General features: G+C 53.9%; 4 protein-coding genes across 4 annotated transcripts; all 4 read left to right on the forward strand.

Moving 5' to 3' along the window:
- The first annotated feature begins 1,021 nt into the window (after nucleotides 1-1,021).
- BZA05DRAFT_393746 (HIT-like domain-containing protein) lies at nucleotides 1,022-2,229 on the forward strand. The gene is made up of 2 exons (XM_051483260.1): nucleotides 1,022-1,485; nucleotides 1,564-2,229. Exons 1-2 carry the CDS (start codon nucleotides 1,181-1,183, stop codon nucleotides 1,889-1,891), a joined length of 633 nt encoding a protein of 210 aa, XP_051340789.1. The 5' UTR covers nucleotides 1,022-1,180; the 3' UTR covers nucleotides 1,892-2,229.
- Nucleotides 2,230-2,374: 145 nt separating this feature from the next.
- Nucleotides 2,375-3,297, forward strand: BZA05DRAFT_393748 (Acireductone dioxygenase ARD family). Its single transcript, XM_051483261.1, has 3 exons — nucleotides 2,375-2,515; nucleotides 2,573-2,956; nucleotides 3,016-3,297. Exons 1-3 carry the CDS (start codon nucleotides 2,486-2,488, stop codon nucleotides 3,145-3,147), a joined length of 546 nt encoding a protein of 181 aa, XP_051340790.1. The 5' UTR covers nucleotides 2,375-2,485; the 3' UTR covers nucleotides 3,148-3,297.
- A 12,603-nt stretch (nucleotides 3,298-15,900) lies between these two features.
- On the forward strand, nucleotides 15,901-17,577 carry BZA05DRAFT_262114 (Gti1/Pac2 family-domain-containing protein). Its single transcript, XM_051480140.1, has 2 exons — nucleotides 15,901-15,917; nucleotides 16,055-17,577. The coding sequence occupies exon 2, from the start codon at nucleotides 16,166-16,168 to the stop codon at nucleotides 17,537-17,539; it is 1,374 nt and encodes a 457-aa protein (XP_051340791.1). The 5' UTR covers nucleotides 15,901-15,917; nucleotides 16,055-16,165; the 3' UTR covers nucleotides 17,540-17,577.
- Nucleotides 17,578-18,925: 1,348 nt separating this feature from the next.
- On the forward strand, nucleotides 18,926-20,039 carry BZA05DRAFT_443795 (phosphatidyl synthase; the record flags this gene model as incomplete). The annotated part of the gene is made up of 4 exons (XM_051486869.1): nucleotides 18,926-18,993; nucleotides 19,051-19,167; nucleotides 19,226-19,804; nucleotides 19,880-20,039. 4 exons carry the CDS (start codon nucleotides 18,926-18,928, stop codon nucleotides 20,037-20,039), a joined length of 924 nt encoding a protein of 307 aa, XP_051340792.1.
- Between the last annotated feature and the right edge of the window lie 55 nt (nucleotides 20,040-20,094).

Here is a 20,094-nt window from a genome sequence, read left to right on the forward strand (position 1 = left end):
CATGCCACCTACCTACCTGTATAAATAGTAGATCATGGCCATTGGCAATGCAGTATTTACCCCCACCAGTTCCCGTCCACTGTCCAACCGTAACCGCGAACGGTCCGCAGCCGGCCGGTTCGGACTCCGGAGCCCGCCTGCCCTTCCTGTCAGACGCTGCGGAACAGCGACGGGCTGTCATACCGTGGGGTATGTACGAGCATGCGGTGGTGTTGTGAGTTTTTGTAAACTGTGAAAACCGTTTGGGTCCGGAGTGGGAAGCGCGGAGTCGAGGAGTGAGTTGCTATGTACTTGATTAGTACTGATAAAGCATCCTTGGACTGTGAGTGCAGGTAGTTTGACCGTTTAGCTGGGTTATGTAAATCCACGAGAAAACGGTACCAACTGAACTGCCTGCAAGCTGGATTACCTACCTAGAATTAGTTCATTCGCCCTATGCACCCAGTTTGACTGTAATAATACAACCATTGGCGGGTCAGCATGGTGATCAGAGAGTATTACTAAACTGCTTACCCTTGGTGTGGTGAATCTTCAGGCAGTTCATTGTTTAATCAGCTGGTCTTCTCCAAAGTGAGTCAGGTTTTAGGCTGGCCGAACGAGCTGACCTGCCGAACGACCTGGTGGAGTACTGTGCACGTTGTATGATACCGCTATAAGTAAGTCAGTATGCATGAGATCTCGTTCGTGAGAGCCAAGTACGGGCGGCGCGCGACATTGTGGATCCGTGCGGAGATATGTATATGTTGGTGTCAGAGGGTACTTTGCTTGTATCGTAGTATGATAGGTACTTCATGGGGAACAATAAATCCAGTCTCTTGGACAGTTATTCTGTCTTCCTGCCGATATTGTTCCTGAAAGTCACAACAGATTAACGAAGTTTCACAAAACATTGGGCCGATGGTTAAAAATACACTGTTTCAGGGTCTGGCTGGGCTTCGAAAGTGGTGGCGGGACCGTCGTCGTTAAGATCCGTTGTTGAAACTAGAGTAGGTATGTAGATTACAATACATACACAATTCCATGGCGTCTGCCCAGTTGGTTGGAAGCGTCTGCCTAGTTGGTTGGAGGCCTACTGATCGGCGGATTGGAAGTATGTACATAAGGTACATAACAAGCTCCCCCAAGCTTCCCCGCCAAACCCCGCCAAACCCCGCCAGCCTTTGTTTCCCCACACGCCACGATGCCGCCACCACCAGTAACAGCCGCGGCCGCCACCGCGGCCGTCTACTTCTCTCAGTTCATGGTAACGCAACAAGTGTTCTACCGCACGGCGTCCTCCTTCGCGATCGTGAACCTCAAGCCGCTGCTTCCGGGGCACATCCTTGTGTGTCCACTGCGCGTGGTCCCGCGCATGCACGACCTCCGCTCCGACGAGGTCGCGGACCTGTTCCTGACCGTGCAGAAGATCGGGGCCGCGCTCGAAAAGATCTACAAGGCCGAGGGCCTCAATATCGCGATACAGGACGGGCCGGTGGCCGGGCAGTCGTTTGTCTCCCCTCTGCTTGTGAAAAGTTTCAGGGGAGGGGAGGGGGGGGGATTTGGCTGAGAAATTGTCTTCTGCAGAGTGCCGCACGTACATGCGCACATCATCCCACGCCATAGAGACGACCTGCCGGAAGATGCGATCTACAAGATGCTCGAGAGCGATGAGGCCGATATCGGCCGCGCGCACGGGCAGGCGAGCGGTGTCGACACGCCGAGTACGCGCCAGCTGGCGAGGGACATAGGGAAGGATTTGGATGGCGCCGGTGAACTGAGTATGGACGCGCTGAAGGGCCGCGGACGGTTCCCGTCGGTCCAGCCGGATACCGAGCGTCCTCCCAGGACTGAGGAGGTGATGAAGGAGGAGGCTAAGTGGTTGGCCGGTAAGCTGGCGGCGATGGGCTTGTAATCAGGGTGACGGGTTGCGGGTGGCGGGTCGGAGTTGAAATACCATATACATGAATGATTTCTCCTAGAGCTTGGTATGCGTGACTCTCGAGGGTTGGATGTGTAGATAACTCTCACGCAACACCACATAGACATGAATGACTTCTCGCAGTGCTTTAGATTCCCGCGGTTTGGACGTGCATATGACTATCGCGAAATACTACGTGTACACATAATGAGTTCTCCCAGAGCTCAGTATTCGCGAGGGTTAGACGTGTGGATGACTACCGCGAAATACCACATAAACATGAATGGCTTCTTCCAGAGCTTAGAATGCGCGAGGATGACTATCGCGAAATGCCACATACACACGAATGACTTCTCCCAGAGCTTATTATTCGTGAGGGTTGCTCGTCAGTATGCAGCCTCCCGGGAAGTTTGGACCCCGCCATGTCATGGGTTCACGCACGGCACATGCCGGGAAAATGACGTGCGCAATTCCTGCCCCACATCTCTGTTCGCGAACCGGCACCCGCACCTGCACCCGCAGCAACCCATTCAACATCATTAAATACAGCTACAACTGCAAAAGCGAAAGCCAGCCTCAACCGCCACCATGCAGATCTACTACTACGAAGAATCCTCGGTTCGTCCCGCCACGACCACCAGCACCTCCGCGGGGTGACGCTGACCGCGATTCCAGGAAGACCAACGGGCAGCGCACGACAGCGGGGAGTCACTCACGGTCACGGAGCTCTCACGTCTCGGGGTGATCTACCACCACCTACCCACAGTCAGCGAGGTGGACGTTCTCGCGTCCTCGCGCAACTACAAGAACCGCGACGAGATCACCGTTGCGCCGGCGGCGATGGGCGCCGCCTACGAGGACAAGGTGAAGATGTTCTTCCACGAGCACCTGCACGAGGACGAGGAGATCCGGTACATCCTCGATGGTCGCGGATACTTCGACGTGCGCGGCGGAGTTGACGGTGCCGACGAGAGGTGGGTCCGCTGCGCGCTCGAGAAGGGCGATCTCATCATCCTGCCCGCCGGGATCTGGCATAGGTTCACCACCGATGAGGGGAACGTAAGTCCTCCTCCTCCTGCTCCCGCTCCCGCACGATGGCTGCTGATCCGTACGAATAGTACGTCAAGGCCATGCGTCTGTTTAAGGATGAGCCGAAGTGGACGCCGCTCAACCGCGTTCCGGAGCTGGAGGAGAACCAGTTCAGGAAGGAGTATGTCCAGTCGGTGCTGGCGGGTGGCGTCTCTGCCTAAAGTAGCGAATATGATATCCTGGCTCAATAAAGCCGCACGTTTACTTGAATATTCAACACGAGGTGGAATTAGCTATCGACGATTTCGAGAAAGAAAAAACCTCGCTGTAGCTTGTAAACCGTTGTATCGGGCGCCGTGCTGTAGCTGTTTGAACATTGCCAATCCTGCTCCACTGCCGTGGAAACTCATAGCTACTTATGCAGTTCAACGTACATACCAACCACATACACATGAATGACTTCTCCCAGCGCTTAGGATTCGCGAGAGTCGGAAGGGTGGATGAATATCGCGAAACACCACATACATGAATGAATCCTCCTAGACCTTAGTATTCGTGAGGTTTTGGCGTGTGGATGATTATCGTGAAATAACTACCACATACACATGAATGACTTCTCCCAGAGCCTATTATCCGTGAGGGTTGGAGCCTGAACGTGTACCAAGGTGACTATCGCGATATAACTACCACATACACATGAATGACTCCTCCCAGGGCTTAGTATTCGTGAGGTTTGGACGTGTGGGTGATTATCGCGCCCATAGAGGAAGAGCATCGTCATCATCGTCATCATTGACGATCACCCGGTCCCCCCCTCCGGGGGGTGACATTACGTTACGTTTCAGGCCTAGCGTGCAGAAGCGGCCAGCTACAGCGATGATATCTCACTCGACTGTGGCCAGCAGGATGCGTTCCTTTTTGCGACTGCTGCTGAGCATACCAGCCGGTCAAAGCTGCAGCTGCAAGCTCTCAACTCCCCTGACGACCCGTCCGGCAACCCAGATATTCAACAGCACGCCACACTTCTTGTATGTATTGTGGCTCAGTTGACAATATGCAGTTTCTCAAATTGTTAACTTGGGGTGGTGTGCGAACAGCAACCCATTGCCCGGAAACTGAGGGTTTTGAACTGTATCTCAATTTTGTCTGGTAGATTCAAAATGCAGCTGACAACCGAAAAGGCCTTTGCTAACTTAGCTGGTAAGAACCCCATCAAGGAGTTAACTACATAGATCGGATCCCGTTATAACTTACGATATAGTAAGGAACGTTGGGACCGTCTATGCATACGTGTAACTCTTTGAATCTTTGAATGCTTTTGGTCCCCGATTCGAACGAGAAAAAGTGACACCACGACTGACGACGAACGACGACTGATGACGAACGACGAGTCACGACTCAAGAAAGGTGCTGTGCCCACCGGAAACGTCGAGCACTCAGCAAGCAGCATGTTTTATTTGAGCACCGGTGGCGGAGAGGATAAGCAAGCATTCCTTGAACAGATCAAGGCGATGCTTAATGCTTGCGCCGTCGGTATGGACATAGTCTCGGTACTCTAGCAAGGAGAAGAAGGGAGAAGAAGGGAAGGGAAGGGATCGGGATCGGGATCGCGAGAGTTGAATGCCGCCGGAGATCAAACTGCGAGGCGGCGGTACTCGGTGACTTGCCATATGTACACATGCACAGTACTGTACTGTACTGTACTGTACTGTGTGAAGCGTTCGTCGTATGTCTACCTGGCCGTAGTATGCATGCATCGTCTATAGCCAGAACAACCTCTTACATTTCCCCCTCTCTTCCTCTCTCTTTCCTCGTTGCATCAGATCTAATCTCTGATCTCCCGCAAGGAAAAAAAACAGATCTCCAGAGTCCACTGCACAGGATATGGTACAGTATTTTGTCACGCTCTCTCTCTATCAGCATAGGCTAATTACTAGTAACAATAAGCGGCGATGCACCCGACCTTGCGACAGCAAAATATTGCGGTGGTGCGGCCGGCGATAAAGGATCGTTGGACCGAGTCCTCCGGCGAGCGACAAAGGAAGGATTGACCGGAAACGTCAGGAAACGTCAGGAATTCGACAACTACGGCCCTTCGGACTGCCGGGGTGAGACACTGCCTCCGGAAGCATCCAGCGCGGCGAAAGAGCTGAATGTATGTACCTAATGTATGTACATACTTGCATACTTGCATACATACGTCTCTTCCTGTGCGGTGCCCCACCAGACGCGCGACGGCGACGGCGACGGCGGCGATATGTATGACGGGCTGGACCGCTCCACCCCTCCTAGTGAAGCCATCTCTTTGCCGATGTCCGATTGGCAGTTTTGTTGGTACCAGTAATAACGCACGAGTACCGTACCGTAGTCCCCCACCAGTCCCCTCCAGTTCGCACCAGCGAGAGCGCACACGAGTGCTCCACCATGATCCACACCACCTTCCCAGTCCCCCCCCCCACTTGAGTCCTTCTCCCCGGTTTGCCACCCCACCCACCAAAGGGAAAATAAAAAAATCCCAACATTTAACGTTCACGTCAACAGCTCAGGCTGCATCAGTTTTGCATTCCTTCCCTCCACCTCCTGGCACTAGCACTGGCACTGGCACTGGTATTGGGCACTGCCAGATATCCGTCCGTCGTTGCCCGTTGCCCCCCACACGTATGCATGTAGTTAACGAACTAACTACAGTCTATGTACACCCCACGTTTTCTGTGTTGTACATACATACCTCATACATACATACCTCATACATACATGGCATACATACCATACATCGCATACATGGTGACATGGGTATTTCATTGGCCAGCACTCGACTCGGCCCGGTCGCGGCGGTTAACTCTGTTTAATAGCCCCATGCCATCTCGTGGGAGGCTAGGTGGATAGGTGGGAGGATACCCGTTTATCATTCATCCATTCATCCATTGATTCATCACCGAGCAAAAGAATTCCGAGCTGGGCTGAGTGCGCTGCGGTGGGAATACGTTGCAGTTGCAGCGGAGCATTCTGTGCTCCTGCTGCTGCGGTTGCGGCCACAGGTTGCGGCCATAGGTGGATGAAGAATCTGGAAGCATGGGTGGCGAACGAGAGGGGTTGCAACTTGCGGGAGTACATTCTGAGTACATAATGTACGTAAGAGACAGGACAGTGGCTGGACAGTGGGCAGTGGGCAGTGGGCAGTGGTCTCTCCGGTCGCCCCGTAGCCCGTCGCCGGTGCCCGGTCGAGGAAGAACCAGAACCAGAACAGAACCCCACACAGAGACCGGGTTAGGAAGCTCCGCCGTGAGCTGTGAGGTTAGGTGAGCCTGGCGAGGTTCGGAGGTGAGCAGTAAGGTGGGTGCTAGTCATAGTAGAGGAGTTACCGATCTAAACGGATCTGCCGCCGGTTAATAACTTTTCGCACGGTGCACGGTCGATTACCACTGGTGCGGTACGCGGGCGCGGGCGCGGGGGGGGGGGGGGGGGGGGGGGGGGGGGTGCTATGGTGGGTGCCATGGTGGGTGCCATGGTGGGTGTCGGTGCTATTATCTCTCATGTATGTAGAGCACATACCGTACATACCATACTTACCGTACATACCGTACTCTACATACCTGGTCCACATACATACATACATACATGCCTGGTAGGGCTGATGGTTAGGGTTCCAGCAGGTGTATTCCCTCTTCGTTCACCTCACCGCACCGCACCTCACCTCACCTCAGCAGAGGAAAATGCCAACCACTCCACCGGGCCCGGCGCAGCCCTAGGTGCTGTGCTCGTGGGCGTTTGGCCCCCACCCCCACATAAGACAGTGAGTGCGCACAGTTCTAGCTTCAGTTATACTTCCCGTTCATCTGTCTGTCCAGGTTTGTAGTTGGTTAGTACATCACGCACATTTGCCAGCTCGCCTCCAAGCTCCCGCCGCCTTGGGTTGGTCAGTTTTCTGCCTTCGGTGTCGGTTCCGGTTTCGTCATCGTCATCCGCGTCATCCGCGCCAGCAAACACACGCTCGCACTCGCCTCGAGTATCGAGTCTCGAGTTTTGCTCCGGTGCCGTGCGGACGTGCGGGCGGACATCTTCCTCCATCCATGCTGTGCAGTAAAGGCCGGGCGGACGGGTACTGTAGGTCCGTAGGGGGTCGGCCACGGTCTGCTGTGATGTTGTCTCTCTATCTCTCTCTCTCGCACACATATCTCCATCAATGAGTCACCCCGTCGACTGCCCCACTGCCCCACTGCCCCACTGCCCCACTGCTCCATAGGTAGAGCAGATCCCTTTCCGCACCCAATAGATACCGAACATCTCCCACCCTCCCACCCTCCCACCCTACACACCTACCTACATCAACGATACGCTTCGATCTCCAGCTCGCCAGCCAGCAGCCAGCCAGCCAGCACACCACTCCTCCGTATCGCCGTAACTATCCCCGATCCAAGCCAGGGGTTTCTAGTTTCTTTGCTTTGTTTCTAGAACGTGTTAGAGATAGAGTAGCCACCTACCTAGGCTAGGAGGCTACTAGCAGGAGGCAGGTACACGTAGAGATGTCTTTCCCTCCCTCCCTCCCACTCCCTCCCACTCCCTCCCACTCCCACTCCCTTCCGCGCGCCGGGAAAGGACGGGAGGAGGGGGGAAGGGGGAGGGGAGAGGGGGGAGGGAGGGGGGAGGGGGTGGTATGTCATAATTCATAACTTCCCACGTGGCAGCATGCTTTCGCTCGTATGTACCGTATGCACAGCACGGCCAAAAAGCACAACAGGGCCAAAAAGCACGGCCAAAAAGCAAAAGCAAAGCATCCGTCAATCAGTCAGCACCATCATCATCAAGTTCGGAGGAAAGCGGAGGGCTTCACTGGGGGTTTCACTGGGAGGTGGGATGTTGTCGTCCCCGCCGCCGTCCCCGCCGCCGTCCCCGTCGGCGGCCGTGTCGTATCTGGCATCTGGGTTCGTTCGCTGGTTCACTCGTTCGCTCGCTGGTTCACTCGTTCGCTCGCTGGTTCACTCGTTCGCTCGCTGGTTCACTCGTTCGCTCGCTGGTTCACTCGTTCGCTCGCTGGTTCACTCGTTCGCTCGCTGGTTCACTCGTTCGCTCGCTGGTTCACTCGTTCGCTCGCTGGTTCACTCGTTCGCTCGCTGGTTCACTCGTTCGCTCGCTGGTTCACTCGTTCGCTCGCTGGCTGGCCCGTTCGCCCGTCCGTCGATGTCGCCGACACACAAACCACAAACCACAAACCACAAACCACAAACCACAAACCACAAACCACAAACCACAAACCACAAACCACAAACATCTCCGACATACATAGCATATTTTCCATATTACTTTGCCTTGCTTTTTCTTTTCTTTTTATGTTGTTTTTTATGCCACGTGCGTCTGGCAGGTAGGCAGGCAGGTAGGCAGGCAGAGTTGTATGTACGGTATGTAGAGTGGAGTGGAGTGGAGATTAGATCTAGGCGGAAAGTCGATGTTGGCGGTGGGTGGGCGGTGGGCACACACCTACCCCTCCACTCCACCCCTCCACTCCACTAAAAACGATAGATAGATAGAGTGACTACATAATCTACTCTACTCTAGAGTAGATAGCATCGGTGTCACCAGCCAGCCCAGCCCAAACTGGCAATCTTCAGGATCGGGGGTGGCGAGCAAGCCTCGCTCCCGCGCACGCTCGCGCATCGGGGAGGGGTCAGTGGTCAATGGACTGGTGGGCGGTGGCGGCTACGAGAGCCGCACCGCCAATCACTCAGCAATCATCGAACGCTGTCTTTGCAAAAACCCTTGCCCAATCCGATTTCGATCGATCTGAATCTAATGATCGCGATCTGCTCCTCCCAGCATCCCCCACCCCACCCACCCACCACAAACCACAAACCACAACACAACGCAGAAAATGCGGTGCGCTGCCCACCAACTAATTGGCAATCGATACTCATATCTGTCAGTAATACCACTCCTCGCCACCCCCGGTATGCATCCCCCGTTGTCGTCGTCGTCGTTTGTCGTTTGTTTTTTTTTTCTTTCTTCTTTTCCGATTTGGTTGACAACGCTCGTATTATTTTTTCCGTTTTTTTTTTCATTCCGCAAAGACCACGTATGATGGATGAATGTAAGGTACGGTACGGTAAGTTACTGTGCCACTGAGACAGGAACTTGCGAAGGGAGAAAAAAAAGGACAGCTCTCTCGGTGCTCCGTTTGCACAAGCAATAAATATTCTCTCTGTTGGCCTGGTGGTGGTGGTGGTGCATCTTCTGGAGTATGAGGTAGTGATGTTATGTTATGTTATGTTTCGCCCAAAGGTTGCCTTCCCCCCCGTTCAGTCGGTCGGTCAGGTGAGTGAGCTGAGCGGGTTTGTGTCCGTCACCGTCACCGTCGTCAATTCCTCCGATTCCGAAGGAGCTCGAACATGCACTGCCCATCACATCAATCCATTCATTCATTCCATTCCAGTGTCGGCTATCTCCTTGCGAAATGAATGTAGGTAGCTTACAGACAGCTCGCAGCGGGGCGGGGCGGGGCTCTGCTTTCCACCCGAGCTCACCCCATTCCAATCCAATTCTCTCCTCCCCACCGACCCTCCGTCAATGACAAGATGCCACATATTCGAGTCGCGGCGGCAGCAGCAGCGACGGCTGCTGTCAGGAGGAGCAAAGGAAAAAAACGGGTTTCATGTCTGCTTACTCTCTCTCCCTCTCTCTCCCTCTCGACGTGGCACAGATAGGTAGTTATTCCATGACGGAATCTTCCAGGAGGAGGAGGACGAGAAGGAATCCGTTTCCTCGTGTCGCGAGTGTGCGCAACAGATAGAGCTGCGATAGTGAGTGAGAGCGGGCGATTCGGGAGGTGGTGAAGCAGGATGACAGGAGATGGGTGCCAAATGATGTAACGTGTTGAGGGAGCCACATGCTCCTTGTCTTTGCTGCGGGTGACCGTCAGTCTCGATCGGTTCAGCTCCCTGTCACCCCTCCAGTGGTTTTTTGATACGCGGAGGGCGACAACGAAGAGTCGTCTTTTCGCGAAGTTGATCAATCGTATGGTTCGAGCAAACCTGAGCTTGTCAACCAAGGGAGGAGGGTGTGCAGAAGGAGAAGAAGTAGGAGGAGGAGTAGGAGGAGAAAGAGGAGGAAGAAGAGGATGATGAGAAGGATGATGAGAAGGAGGAGGTGAGGAACACTTCTTTGTCGCTGTCCGTCCCGTATCTAATAGTTGTACACATCAACCAATCAACGGGATTCGTAGAAAGTGAAAAATGGATGCTGCTTTCGACTCTTTGTTCCTGAGAAGAAGAGTCGTGTTTCTCTCCCTCCCTCGGAACCGTCTCCGAATCAGAGCTCCTAGCCCATCCCCCTTTCACCACATGATGCCTTCTCCCGTAGAAAGGGAAAAAGATAGGTAAAACAATCGCCGAACCGGCATATACCTTCCACGACACGGAACGACGGCAACGACGGCGACGACGAACAGCACCTCCACCTCGACCTCCACCACCCGTGACCCATGAGATATCCGGCCACTGTTTTGGCGGCAAAAAAAAGGGTACGAAAGAGATATCACAAATATATCGCAATATCTTTGGATGAGCGGTGGGACATGGCCCTTTGTGGTGTCACCACAATTTCGTTCCGGTCCGGCTCATCGTCAGCGTCATCTGAAGCGGCATGGAGCACGCTTTGTCCGCATTGCTGTCTGCTCGCAGATCGGTGGGAAGTCCGTCGCTCCGTAACGGGATGCTGGTTGCGGTAGTGGAGGTTTTGGTGGTGGTTGTGGGTGGTTGTGGTGGTTGTAGTAGTGGTTGTAGTAGGTAGGCGCGACGGCAGTAGTTCTCTTTCAGTTCATGTTCGGCGAAGAGGCAACGGACAGCGCGAGGAGGGAACGCTAGAGCACTTAGCCCGGCTCGTCTCGTCTCTTCTCGTCTACTGCACAAGGACGAGAAGCCAGTTTTCCGTGCAACCGTAGAGCACACAGCAGCCCTGGGATAATGCAGGGTCCATTCCCTTCAGAGAGCCGGAGTGTCTGCACGCGGGCTGGGATACATCTCGAAAAAAAACATCATGTTGTGTTCAGAGATCGAGGACCCGGATCACCGCCCCGAGAATGGGACAAAGAGCCGGTGGGGCAATTCGGTCGGTGGTTACTTCGTCGTTGCTACTGCTGTGTTTAACTATGCCGCAGTGGAGCGGACTGGAACGACGCACAGCCTCTTTTCTTGGCAGCTGCGGGGGAGGAAGAGGAGGTGTGATGCAAACCGTGTAGCCTTTGATGCCAGAGTGCCGCTCCGAATTCTTCAGTTGCCTACAGCGAGGCAGCTCGAGTAGAGTATCCAGGCCTCGAAGATGATCCACGCAGACGGTCTCGCCCAGGAACACAGAGATCCATCATCCCAAACGCATCCATGTGATTGGCTGTGCTGGCAACTGGATTCGATACTCAGGTAGCCACTGGGCACGGCTCGCATTGGGGTATCTGGTACAAATCTGGGCTGTTGCGAGCGATCCACTGGATCGAGTGCTCGAGTGCTCGAGTAACCCCCGTGCGCCCAACCCTTTATTCATCGAGTATCATCATGGCATGCCATCGCCTTACCATATGTTCGAAGCCGATAGGTGCTTGGGGGCCGTGCGTTAAGCGACCGGCCATCCATTCAAGGCGCTTCCTCTATGGGGACAGAAGTGACGGCTTCGTCGGCCGCCGTGGGCGGTGAAAATTAAATGCCCCAAAAAGCCCGACGGACGTCCCAGGAACGAAATGAACGAATGGAGAGTGTGGCTAGTCATTCCTGTCGAAACTAATGCCATCGCGGCCAGCGGGATCCCAAGGTGTTGTTCTTGTCCGTTTTATTCTTTCTTCGATGGTGTTGATGATTATGATGCTGATGATGATGATGATGCTGCTGATGATGATGGGTTGAAATCTTTTAATATCATCCTGTAGCGTAGTTTCCGTGGGGATCCCATTTCTGCTTTTCCGAGAGCGACACGCACAACTCTCGAGCAATCTACTTGCGAGCAGACCAGTAGTTATCAGCATCGAGAGACCTGCGCCAATGCAGGCACACCCCTCCTCTCCCCCACGTCACTCACTCACATACCGCCAAACGCACAGAAGAAAAGGCGGTATGCAGAGGAAGAGTGGGATCGCTGGGACTGCGAAGCTGGGGAATTGTGTATCTGGATAGGCAAGCACCTGCTTGTGTGTGAACGGCCAGAGCTGTGGGCAAGTGGGGGTTAGGCCCTTCGCGGGCCACGACGGACGGTGACGACGAACCGAATCATTGGCCCCACCTGTGGAATCAGTGGGAGAGGAAGGCGATGACGGGTTGGGCCCAATCGCTGGTTTTTTCTTCTCGTCGATATTGCACGTCCCATCCACGTATGAAGTACGTACCTCGATAGATTGTGCTCTAAGCGGAGGGGCGAGCTGGCGTGGAAGCACAGACGATTGCTGGTGTCCTAACCCCTCCAAGGATTGCTCCTGCCGCCAGAGCTGCGGCGTGTTGGCGGGTTGTCGAATCGCATGCGAGCTTGCACGTTCGTTAACGGTTCGCATACTTAGAGGTAATTGCTTTTTGTCTCGGTCCCCACGTCGCTGCATTGCATGCCATAATTGCTTTTTCGAGGGCGGTGATCGCTGCATTCGTTGGGGGAAGAAAAAAAAGAAAAGAAAAGAAAAGAAAAGAAAAGAAAAAGAAAAAAAGAAAAAGCGAGAAAAAAAATGTCTTCCGATATCAGGTCTGAAAAATGGCCATTGCGATGGCCTACAGCGGCAGAGGCAGTAACCACCTGGGCCCAAGTTTTCTGCCCCGAGACTTCCACAGTCCACTGGGCAGTACCTGCACTTGCATGACACGATCGCCCCGAAAACACACACACACTACCCGTCAGTTTTTTCTCTTCTTGTGCCAGAGCCAGAGCCCATTCCGCACGTCCACTCACAGCACACGGATACCGCCAGGGCCGTCAGACAACAAGCCATCTTCAACGCGGTGCTGGATGGCTGGCTCGACGCTGGATGGATGGATGGATGGATGATGGAGCACAGAGCGGACAACGAGGTGTGCGAAGTGTGTTCGCCGCGCCCGCGCCCGTGCACCTCGAATCAGTCGGTGGCCACATTTCATGAACGAGATGTCAATATGTCACCGCCGGTAGGCTGCTTGCATGAACGCTGGTCAACCATTGGTACCGTAGGATGTTGCAATTCGAAAGTCACCCACCCTCGCTGGCGTAGTGCGTGCGAATGTCTGTATGTGGGGAGTGCCTGCCTGTGCCCGTAAATCATTTCCCAAGGAGAAAAGCATCGGACTGCTCTCGCGCACCCCGGCAACGCACAGTCTGGACGAACGAACGGCCTCGACCACCGCTACGAGTGTGGTGGCTGGCAGCTGGCAGTCAACCGACTTACCGAGTACCGCTTCTCCCATTCTCGTTATCGTTAGTGTGCTCTGCATCGTTGTTTTGGGATACGGTGCTGGTGGTTTTGCTGTTCTGCTTTCTGCCTCTGCCTCATTGCGAACCGTTGGTCAAATCGACGCCGGCACGCTCGCTGTCATTTCGGTGCTGGGGTCTGTCCGTATTTATCCCATCCACCTGTCAGGCGATTCCAGACATATATCTGGATGAACGGCACAACCTCTCCAGGAAGAAGAAGTAGAAGAAGAAGAAGAAGCAGCAGAAGCAGCAGAAGCAGCAGAAGCAGTAGCAGCAGACGCAGACGCCAGACGCCAGACGACGCCGAGGAAACACTCCATCATTTCGGCTTCCAACCCAAGACACGCTTCCGTCGCGCAAGCTCTCGACTCAGGTAGGAGCTTACTCAAAGCCTGCGTCTTCTCGATTGAACCCTGAACGATTATGTCAAAGCTGTCAACAGCCCTCCTTCCAATCTTCGACCCGTACATCAGCATCTACTAAAGGATTTCCACTTCGAACTTCAACCGGCCAACATACCGTCAAGCAGCTCTCAAAACGACACTTTCAATTCTCCTCCTCCGACCCAGGAAGGTAACAGACTAGATTTCCGATATATTCGCGTAACTTCCCACCTCGACCGTCCAGCTGTGACCAGAAAAGTTAACACTGCAAGGTTAGAAAGTCGATATCATAGAAATCAACACTCCCGTCATCGTCGAGTTTTCCGAAGTCTAAACACTTCAAGGTTCGACACCCAACGTCAACAGTCTCGAATCGCAGGGACCGTGTGTCCTCTGCCTGTGGACTTTTCTGGCTAACCTTTCTCCCTGCAATCCAGATTCCAGACACCCAGTAGCTCGGAATAGACGCCTAGCCATCTTTGCCGACAAACTATCCATCAGGCCACACCGTAACAGCTTCCACCGGGTCCTGGAATATTCCTTCCATCGATCCTCTGCTAGACAAAGGTTATCGATTGCGCTAGCGATCGGGTCCATTCGTCCAGTTTTCGGACGGACGGGGTGGAGCGTGCGTGCGTGGATAGGCAGACACTGGAAACGGTGCCCCACGAGCAGTTCTCCGGTAGAGCTCTCTGTAGCAGCATTCTCGGTGCCTCTTCTAGCTGGTGAGTTGTTTGTCTGTCCCCCCCCCTCCCCCCCGCTGGTAGGCATTGTCTACATACCACCCGGCCAGCATGTGCACTTTCTGTCATTGTTGTTCCCTCGTGTATAGTTTCGTGTTCTGACTCGGCTGCCTGTTTGCGAAATTCAGACCGAGCCTCTTTGAATGTGACGCGGCATTCGGACACGACACACGTACTTTAGCAGCGTTTTCGCGATTCCCAGAGACTTTGGGACCGCGCCGGTTGATCAGTCGTGGTTGTCGAATATCTTCGTCGACCAGTAGTGCCGCAGCAAGCAGCCAGCCAGTTGTCGAAAGCCTAACAGCAGAACGTCTCCGCGAAGGGTCCTAGATTCTCTTCCAATCGCTTGTTGTGCTCGTTCGTTCGTGTCAATTCCAGACCATCGGAGGCGACGAGTGGAGAAATCTCGACATCACCACGCAAGAGACGTCAGCAGATAGCGAACAGCCCAACACACTTCGGGGAGATCGACTCTTCCTACATCCCTCACCCTTGACCCCTCTCCCAGCCCAACTAGGCTAGACGCGCGCATAGCGAGTGATCCAAGACGTAATCATCGCACTCCGATATTTCCCAAGCAGCCTCGAGTGCCCGACACGACCTGGCTGGCCGTGGCAGCTCTTATAATAAATACTTCCAGGGACCGCAGTGTTTTCCAAAGCAAGAGGAACAGACATATCGGAGCTGAAGCCTGAGCCTGAGCATAGGATACTTGCTTTTCACGTGTAAGTGGACATTCCCCATTGCTTTGCTTTCCGGCTGGAGCAGCACACAGTCCGTTTGTTTGTCTGTGTTGCTTCTGGATCCATGCTCTCCACTCTCTCTCTCTCTCTTTTATCGTCCTGTTTTTGTTCTGCTGCCCTGCCTGGCGCTGTTTCGTGGTGGGCCGTGATGCCCACGCCAGTTATCCCCGCGATGCCGACACGGGATAGCTCTTTATCACCGTCTATGGATTCATTCATTCATTCCATTGACTGGATCAATGACTTACCCTTTACGGCTGTGATTCATTCACATATTCACTCATTCAATCTCCAACACATCATGCCCAACTCACCCTCTCCCCCCTCCCCACTTCTCTCGCTTCACTTAGACATATATCCTGTATTACTACATATGCGCCTATACTAACTTGAATCCAGCTACCACACTCCAGTTGGCTGTCATCGCCCGCCTTCACATAGCTCCTCTCCTCCTCCACCCCCCCCCCCCCCCCCCCCCAAGCTATCCATATCCATCTCTGCAGAGTTCAGTCGCCTGCTATATCAAAAAACCTTCTTCCATCGCTCCAACAAAAGTGAAAAACATACTTTTTTAGTCTCAAATCCAGATTCCCGACACGACTGCCAGATCTCAGTATAAAGTCCTCGAGCCAGAATAACCTCCTCGAGTTTCATCTCTGTCGACTTTCACACTCTCCCTTCTGCTCCGTGCACTCTGCTGCCTCCCCAACATACCTACTAGGTTCGTTTCCGGTTCTCTGTGCTGTCCTCTTTGCTTTTGGCCCATGCAGAACAGCACGTTGTCTATCTGAGTGCGATTGTCAGCGGAAAAACCATCTCATATTTATGCTCGTACCCTGCTAACTCACCCGTTTAAAGACGCCGTTTCTAGTTTTCCCTTCGGAACGAACGAGCATCTCGGGGATCTTTGTTTCAGCGTCACGGCCGTGCATCACCAGAGTTTCCTCGGAACTCTAATTCTCCCCCATCATGTCGGGTGTCACTCCATCTTTCCACGGCATCGTGCTCAACAGCAGGGATGCCCTCCTACTATTCACGGACGCTATTCAGGGCCATATTCCTATGATCACCCGTCGTCCTCACGACAAGGAACGTGCCTCCTCAATCACGTCGGGAAATATCTTCATCTACTGCGAACATGGCTCGTCAATCAAGCGGTGGACCGATGGAGTCACCTGGAGTCCCAGCAGGATCATGGGCAACTTTCTTATCTACCGCGAGCTCAACAAAGGATTTCCCCCCGGCGAAAAGAAAAGGGCCGCGAAGAAGAAGCAACACCCAGATGACGGCAGTGAGAGCCCTCACGAGCAGACGGAGGAAGATCTGCTTCCGCCTGTGAATATCAGCAAGGATGAAGAGCGAATGCTCATCGGTTCCCTTATCGATTCCTACGACTTCAAGAGGGAAGGGTTAGTGAAGAAGACGATTAGCGTCAAGTACCAGGATCAGGTGTACCATCTCGTCTCCTATTACACCCTGCGCCATGCTATGAGCGACCTCATGAGTAGGCAGCCTTCGAGGATGCCTGAGTTCGCCACCACGCAGCTCATCGATGAACTTGTCAACGGTCAGAATTTCCGTGTTGCTGTTGACGTAAACGGAACGGATATTGCCAGCAACAACAACAATACTCCTCCGCCTTCGACTGGCTCTCCGGGTCCATCCTCCCACCGGTACCACGACGAGGATCCCTACTCCCATGGACACCATCAGACTTACATGTCGAGTTCAGGCCCCAGCGGGTACAATTCGCCTCCCGTGCTCAACCGATACGATTATCAAAGAGAGACGCTGTCTTACGAGACCTCCAGCACTTCTATTCGCAACTGTTCCGGCTACGGCTCAAACGGAAGGAACGACGACATAAGCCTTTATTCGCCGTCCATTCGGGACAACATCCCGCGGTCGCAGATGGCATACCAACCCCCTCAAGAATACCCTGGATACCCACAGGATAGCAGCGCGCGCTCATTTTCCATCGGTTCTGGTATGCATGGTGATTCCCATGCAATGGAAGGCAACCCGCACCCCGGAATGCCACAGGGCCGCTCCCAGTCGTACAGTGCCGGCGCACACTACAGTGGAATGACCGACCCGTCGTCCTATGTGAACGGCCCTCCTCCGATACCACTGTTGGCGTCGAGAAGCAGCTTCACCATGCAGCAGCATCCCTTGGCGGCCGGTTCTGTTTCTCCTGAGAAGAACAACGGTTCTCATGGAAGCTACCTCCCTTCTCCACGTCAGCAGCCTTCCACACCGGAGCACCCCGAAGATCAAAGGCCTGGCCTGGGCTACCAAATTGGAGAAGACCCCGTGACATTCAGTCAACCCAACTGGTCGTAGTCGCCAACTTGACGACCAAATAATTGTGGCGTCGGATTCGGGTTTCCTTTTTTGAGCAATGTTACTTTGAGCGGCTCTATTGAACAGTTGCATGAGTATGGATATGGCGGTTGGAGTTGCATTGAGTCAATAGCCGGGCAGATTTTCCGGTATGAGAGTAATGGTACACAGAGCCGTGTTGTCGGACGAGCGCTGGTTGCATACCGGCTGGTTCTGGATCCATTCCGACCTGCATTCTCTGGAACTTTTCACTAGGCGTCGGGGGTTTCTTGTTTTTTTTCTTTCTTTCTTTTCTCTCTCTCTCTCTAAATTCTCCCCTCTCCCCCCTTCTCCCTCCCCATCTTGTGGAACCGTCCATGCTGTTCCGGGGTAACCAATGTCTTTTCATATTGTTTCTCTTTGCAAAAGGCGTGCCGCGTTGACTGGCTTTTGGCTTTTGGCTTTTCCACCGACTTTCTTGTGTGATTCTCTCTCTATTATTTTGGACCTTTTTTTTCGTTTTCTTCTGGGCTGTTTGGTTGTTAAATGGCTTTGATAGACTTGGGGGGAACTTGTGCATACAGAACTGTTTTGTCTGTTGTTTTGATTCTTTTTTATTATTCTCTTTTCTTGAGCACACACTTGTAATGTACCTAGGGCAGGTTAGCGTAGTGATATGGCCTTTCTGTCATAAGTTCGAGTTCATAAATGTTTGTTCGAATACATTGTTCGTCATGCCGGTGGAGATCTACTATATATCGCTACGTGACATCCGTGATTGTCTGCTGTCAATACCCCTCTGCCCGCGGTTATCAAGCGCGCCAGCCGACGGGGGTGATGGAAGGAAAAGGATCTCGACATTAATCGCGATTAAGCGTCCAGCAACCTCCCTTGACATGATGTATGTAACGACGTCCGGCCGGGCCGGGCCGCTCCCTCAGCGATCATACTCTGCATATTCACTGTAGGTAATGCCTTGGACAGAAATCTGAAACCACCTGTAGTTATGGGGTGCAGGCCGGAAAAAGAAGCCGGCTGAAATGGAAGACGCGAGGCAGGGAAATCACCACCACCACCACCACCACCGCCACTGACTTGTGCCGCAGACCCTTGTCGTGGATGAAATGTTTGGTAGCGAGGGTTATTTAAATTTTTTGCGAGCATGCGCGGCACTCTACGATTATAACTAAAGCAAGGAAAATTATAGCTTATTCTGACGTCAATCGGTTCGCGCGTGCCTTCCCTTCTGTACTGTACTAGGTATAACCAAGTACTCGTACCTTCACCTTCACCTTCCCGGACGATAACGGACGACAACAACGGACGACAACAACAGACGATAACGGAAAACGGAAAACGGGACAACGGTAGTTAGCGATGGTGATCGCGAGGCGCTTATATGGATCGATGGCGAGAGGCTTTCCGACGCCCACGACGACGAGAGCGCTGTGGAGGTGTTCGGGAGTCAGGAATTGGTGGGTAGCCCCCGCCGTCTTGAGCTCGCAATGGTGGGAGCTGACCGGATGTCTCAGGGCCACCACCACCAACACCACCACCACCAACACCACCACCACTACAGCCGCGATACAAGCGACAGGACACCGAGCGTTCCGCGCATCCGTCGTCGTTCGCACGCCTGAGGACAAGCAGTATTCCACCCCGCACTCGCTCCCTCCCTCCTTCCGTGCTTTCCACTGACAGCAGCAGCAGCGACACCAAGAGCCCACTCGAAGCCCTCAAGCGCACTCTCCGCACTGCCAAAGCGCCACGAGAAAAAGTCTGGAACGTCCCGAACACGCTAACCTTCGGGCGTCTCTTCGCGTCGCCCGTGATCGGCTACCTGATCCTGCACGACCAACATGTCGCGGCTTTATCGCTCTTCGCGGTCGCGGGGGCCTCAGACCTGCTCGACGGCTGGATCGCGCGGCGATGGAACCTGCAGACGGTAGTCGGCAGCGTGATCGATCCGATGGCGGACAAGACGTTGATGACGATCCTGACGATCTGCCTCGCGGCGAAAGGAATCCTGCCGGTGTGGATAGCGGGAGTGATCCTCGGCCGCGACGTCGCGCTCGCTATCTCCGCGATCTACTTCCGCTGGATCTCACTGCCCCCGCCGAAGACTATGAAGCGCTACTGGGACTTCTCGCTCCCCAGTGCTGAGGTCCATCCTACCAATATCAGCAAGCTCAATACCGCACTGCAACTCGCGCTTATCGGCGCGTGTGTCGCCCATCCCATCGTCGGTGGGAGTGCCGATTGGGAGGCCGCGTTCCAAGCTATGCAGTAAGTTTCCGCACATGCGGTACCCCCCCTCCCCCTCACCCTCCCCCTGTGCGACGAGGACGTTGACGGAAGAAGATACACGGTTGCCACTACGACGGTGTGGAGCGGGTTGAGCTACATTTACTCGAAGGATGCGGTGACGTTCGTGAGACATCCCTCCACCCCCACCCCCACTATTACCACTACCACTACTCCTCCCCCACCACCCGCGGAAGACGATAAAATGAAGCAATAGAAGTACATAGAGCGATGTCCTTATCTTTTTTTCCTTCTCATTATCTTTGTTTACG

The sequence above is a fragment of the Tricharina praecox genome (assembly GCF_024521635.1).
Source record: "Tricharina praecox strain CBS 144465 chromosome Unknown BZA05scaffold_8, whole genome shotgun sequence".
Lineage (NCBI taxonomy): Eukaryota > Fungi > Ascomycota > Pezizomycetes > Pezizales > Pyronemataceae > Tricharina > Tricharina praecox.

Coding starts and splice junctions, on each gene's coding strand:
- BZA05DRAFT_393746 (XM_051483260.1), top strand. CDS start 1,181: ATGCCGCCACCACCAGTAACAGCCGCGGCCGCCACCGCGGCCGTCTAC. Junction 1,486..1,563: donor GGGCCGGTGGCCGGGCAGTC/GTTTGTCTCCCC, acceptor TGTCTTCTGCAG/AGTGCCGCACGTACATGCGC.
- BZA05DRAFT_393748 (XM_051483261.1), top strand. CDS start 2,486: ATGCAGATCTACTACTACGAAGAATCCTCG. Junction 2,516..2,572: donor ACTACTACGAAGAATCCTCG/GTTCGTCCCGCC, acceptor CCGCGATTCCAG/GAAGACCAACGGGCAGCGCA. Junction 2,957..3,015: donor TCACCACCGATGAGGGGAAC/GTAAGTCCTCCT, acceptor CCGTACGAATAG/TACGTCAAGGCCATGCGTCT.
- BZA05DRAFT_262114 (XM_051480140.1), top strand. CDS start 16,166: ATGTCGGGTGTCACTCCATCTTTCCACGGCATCGTGCTCAACAGCAGG.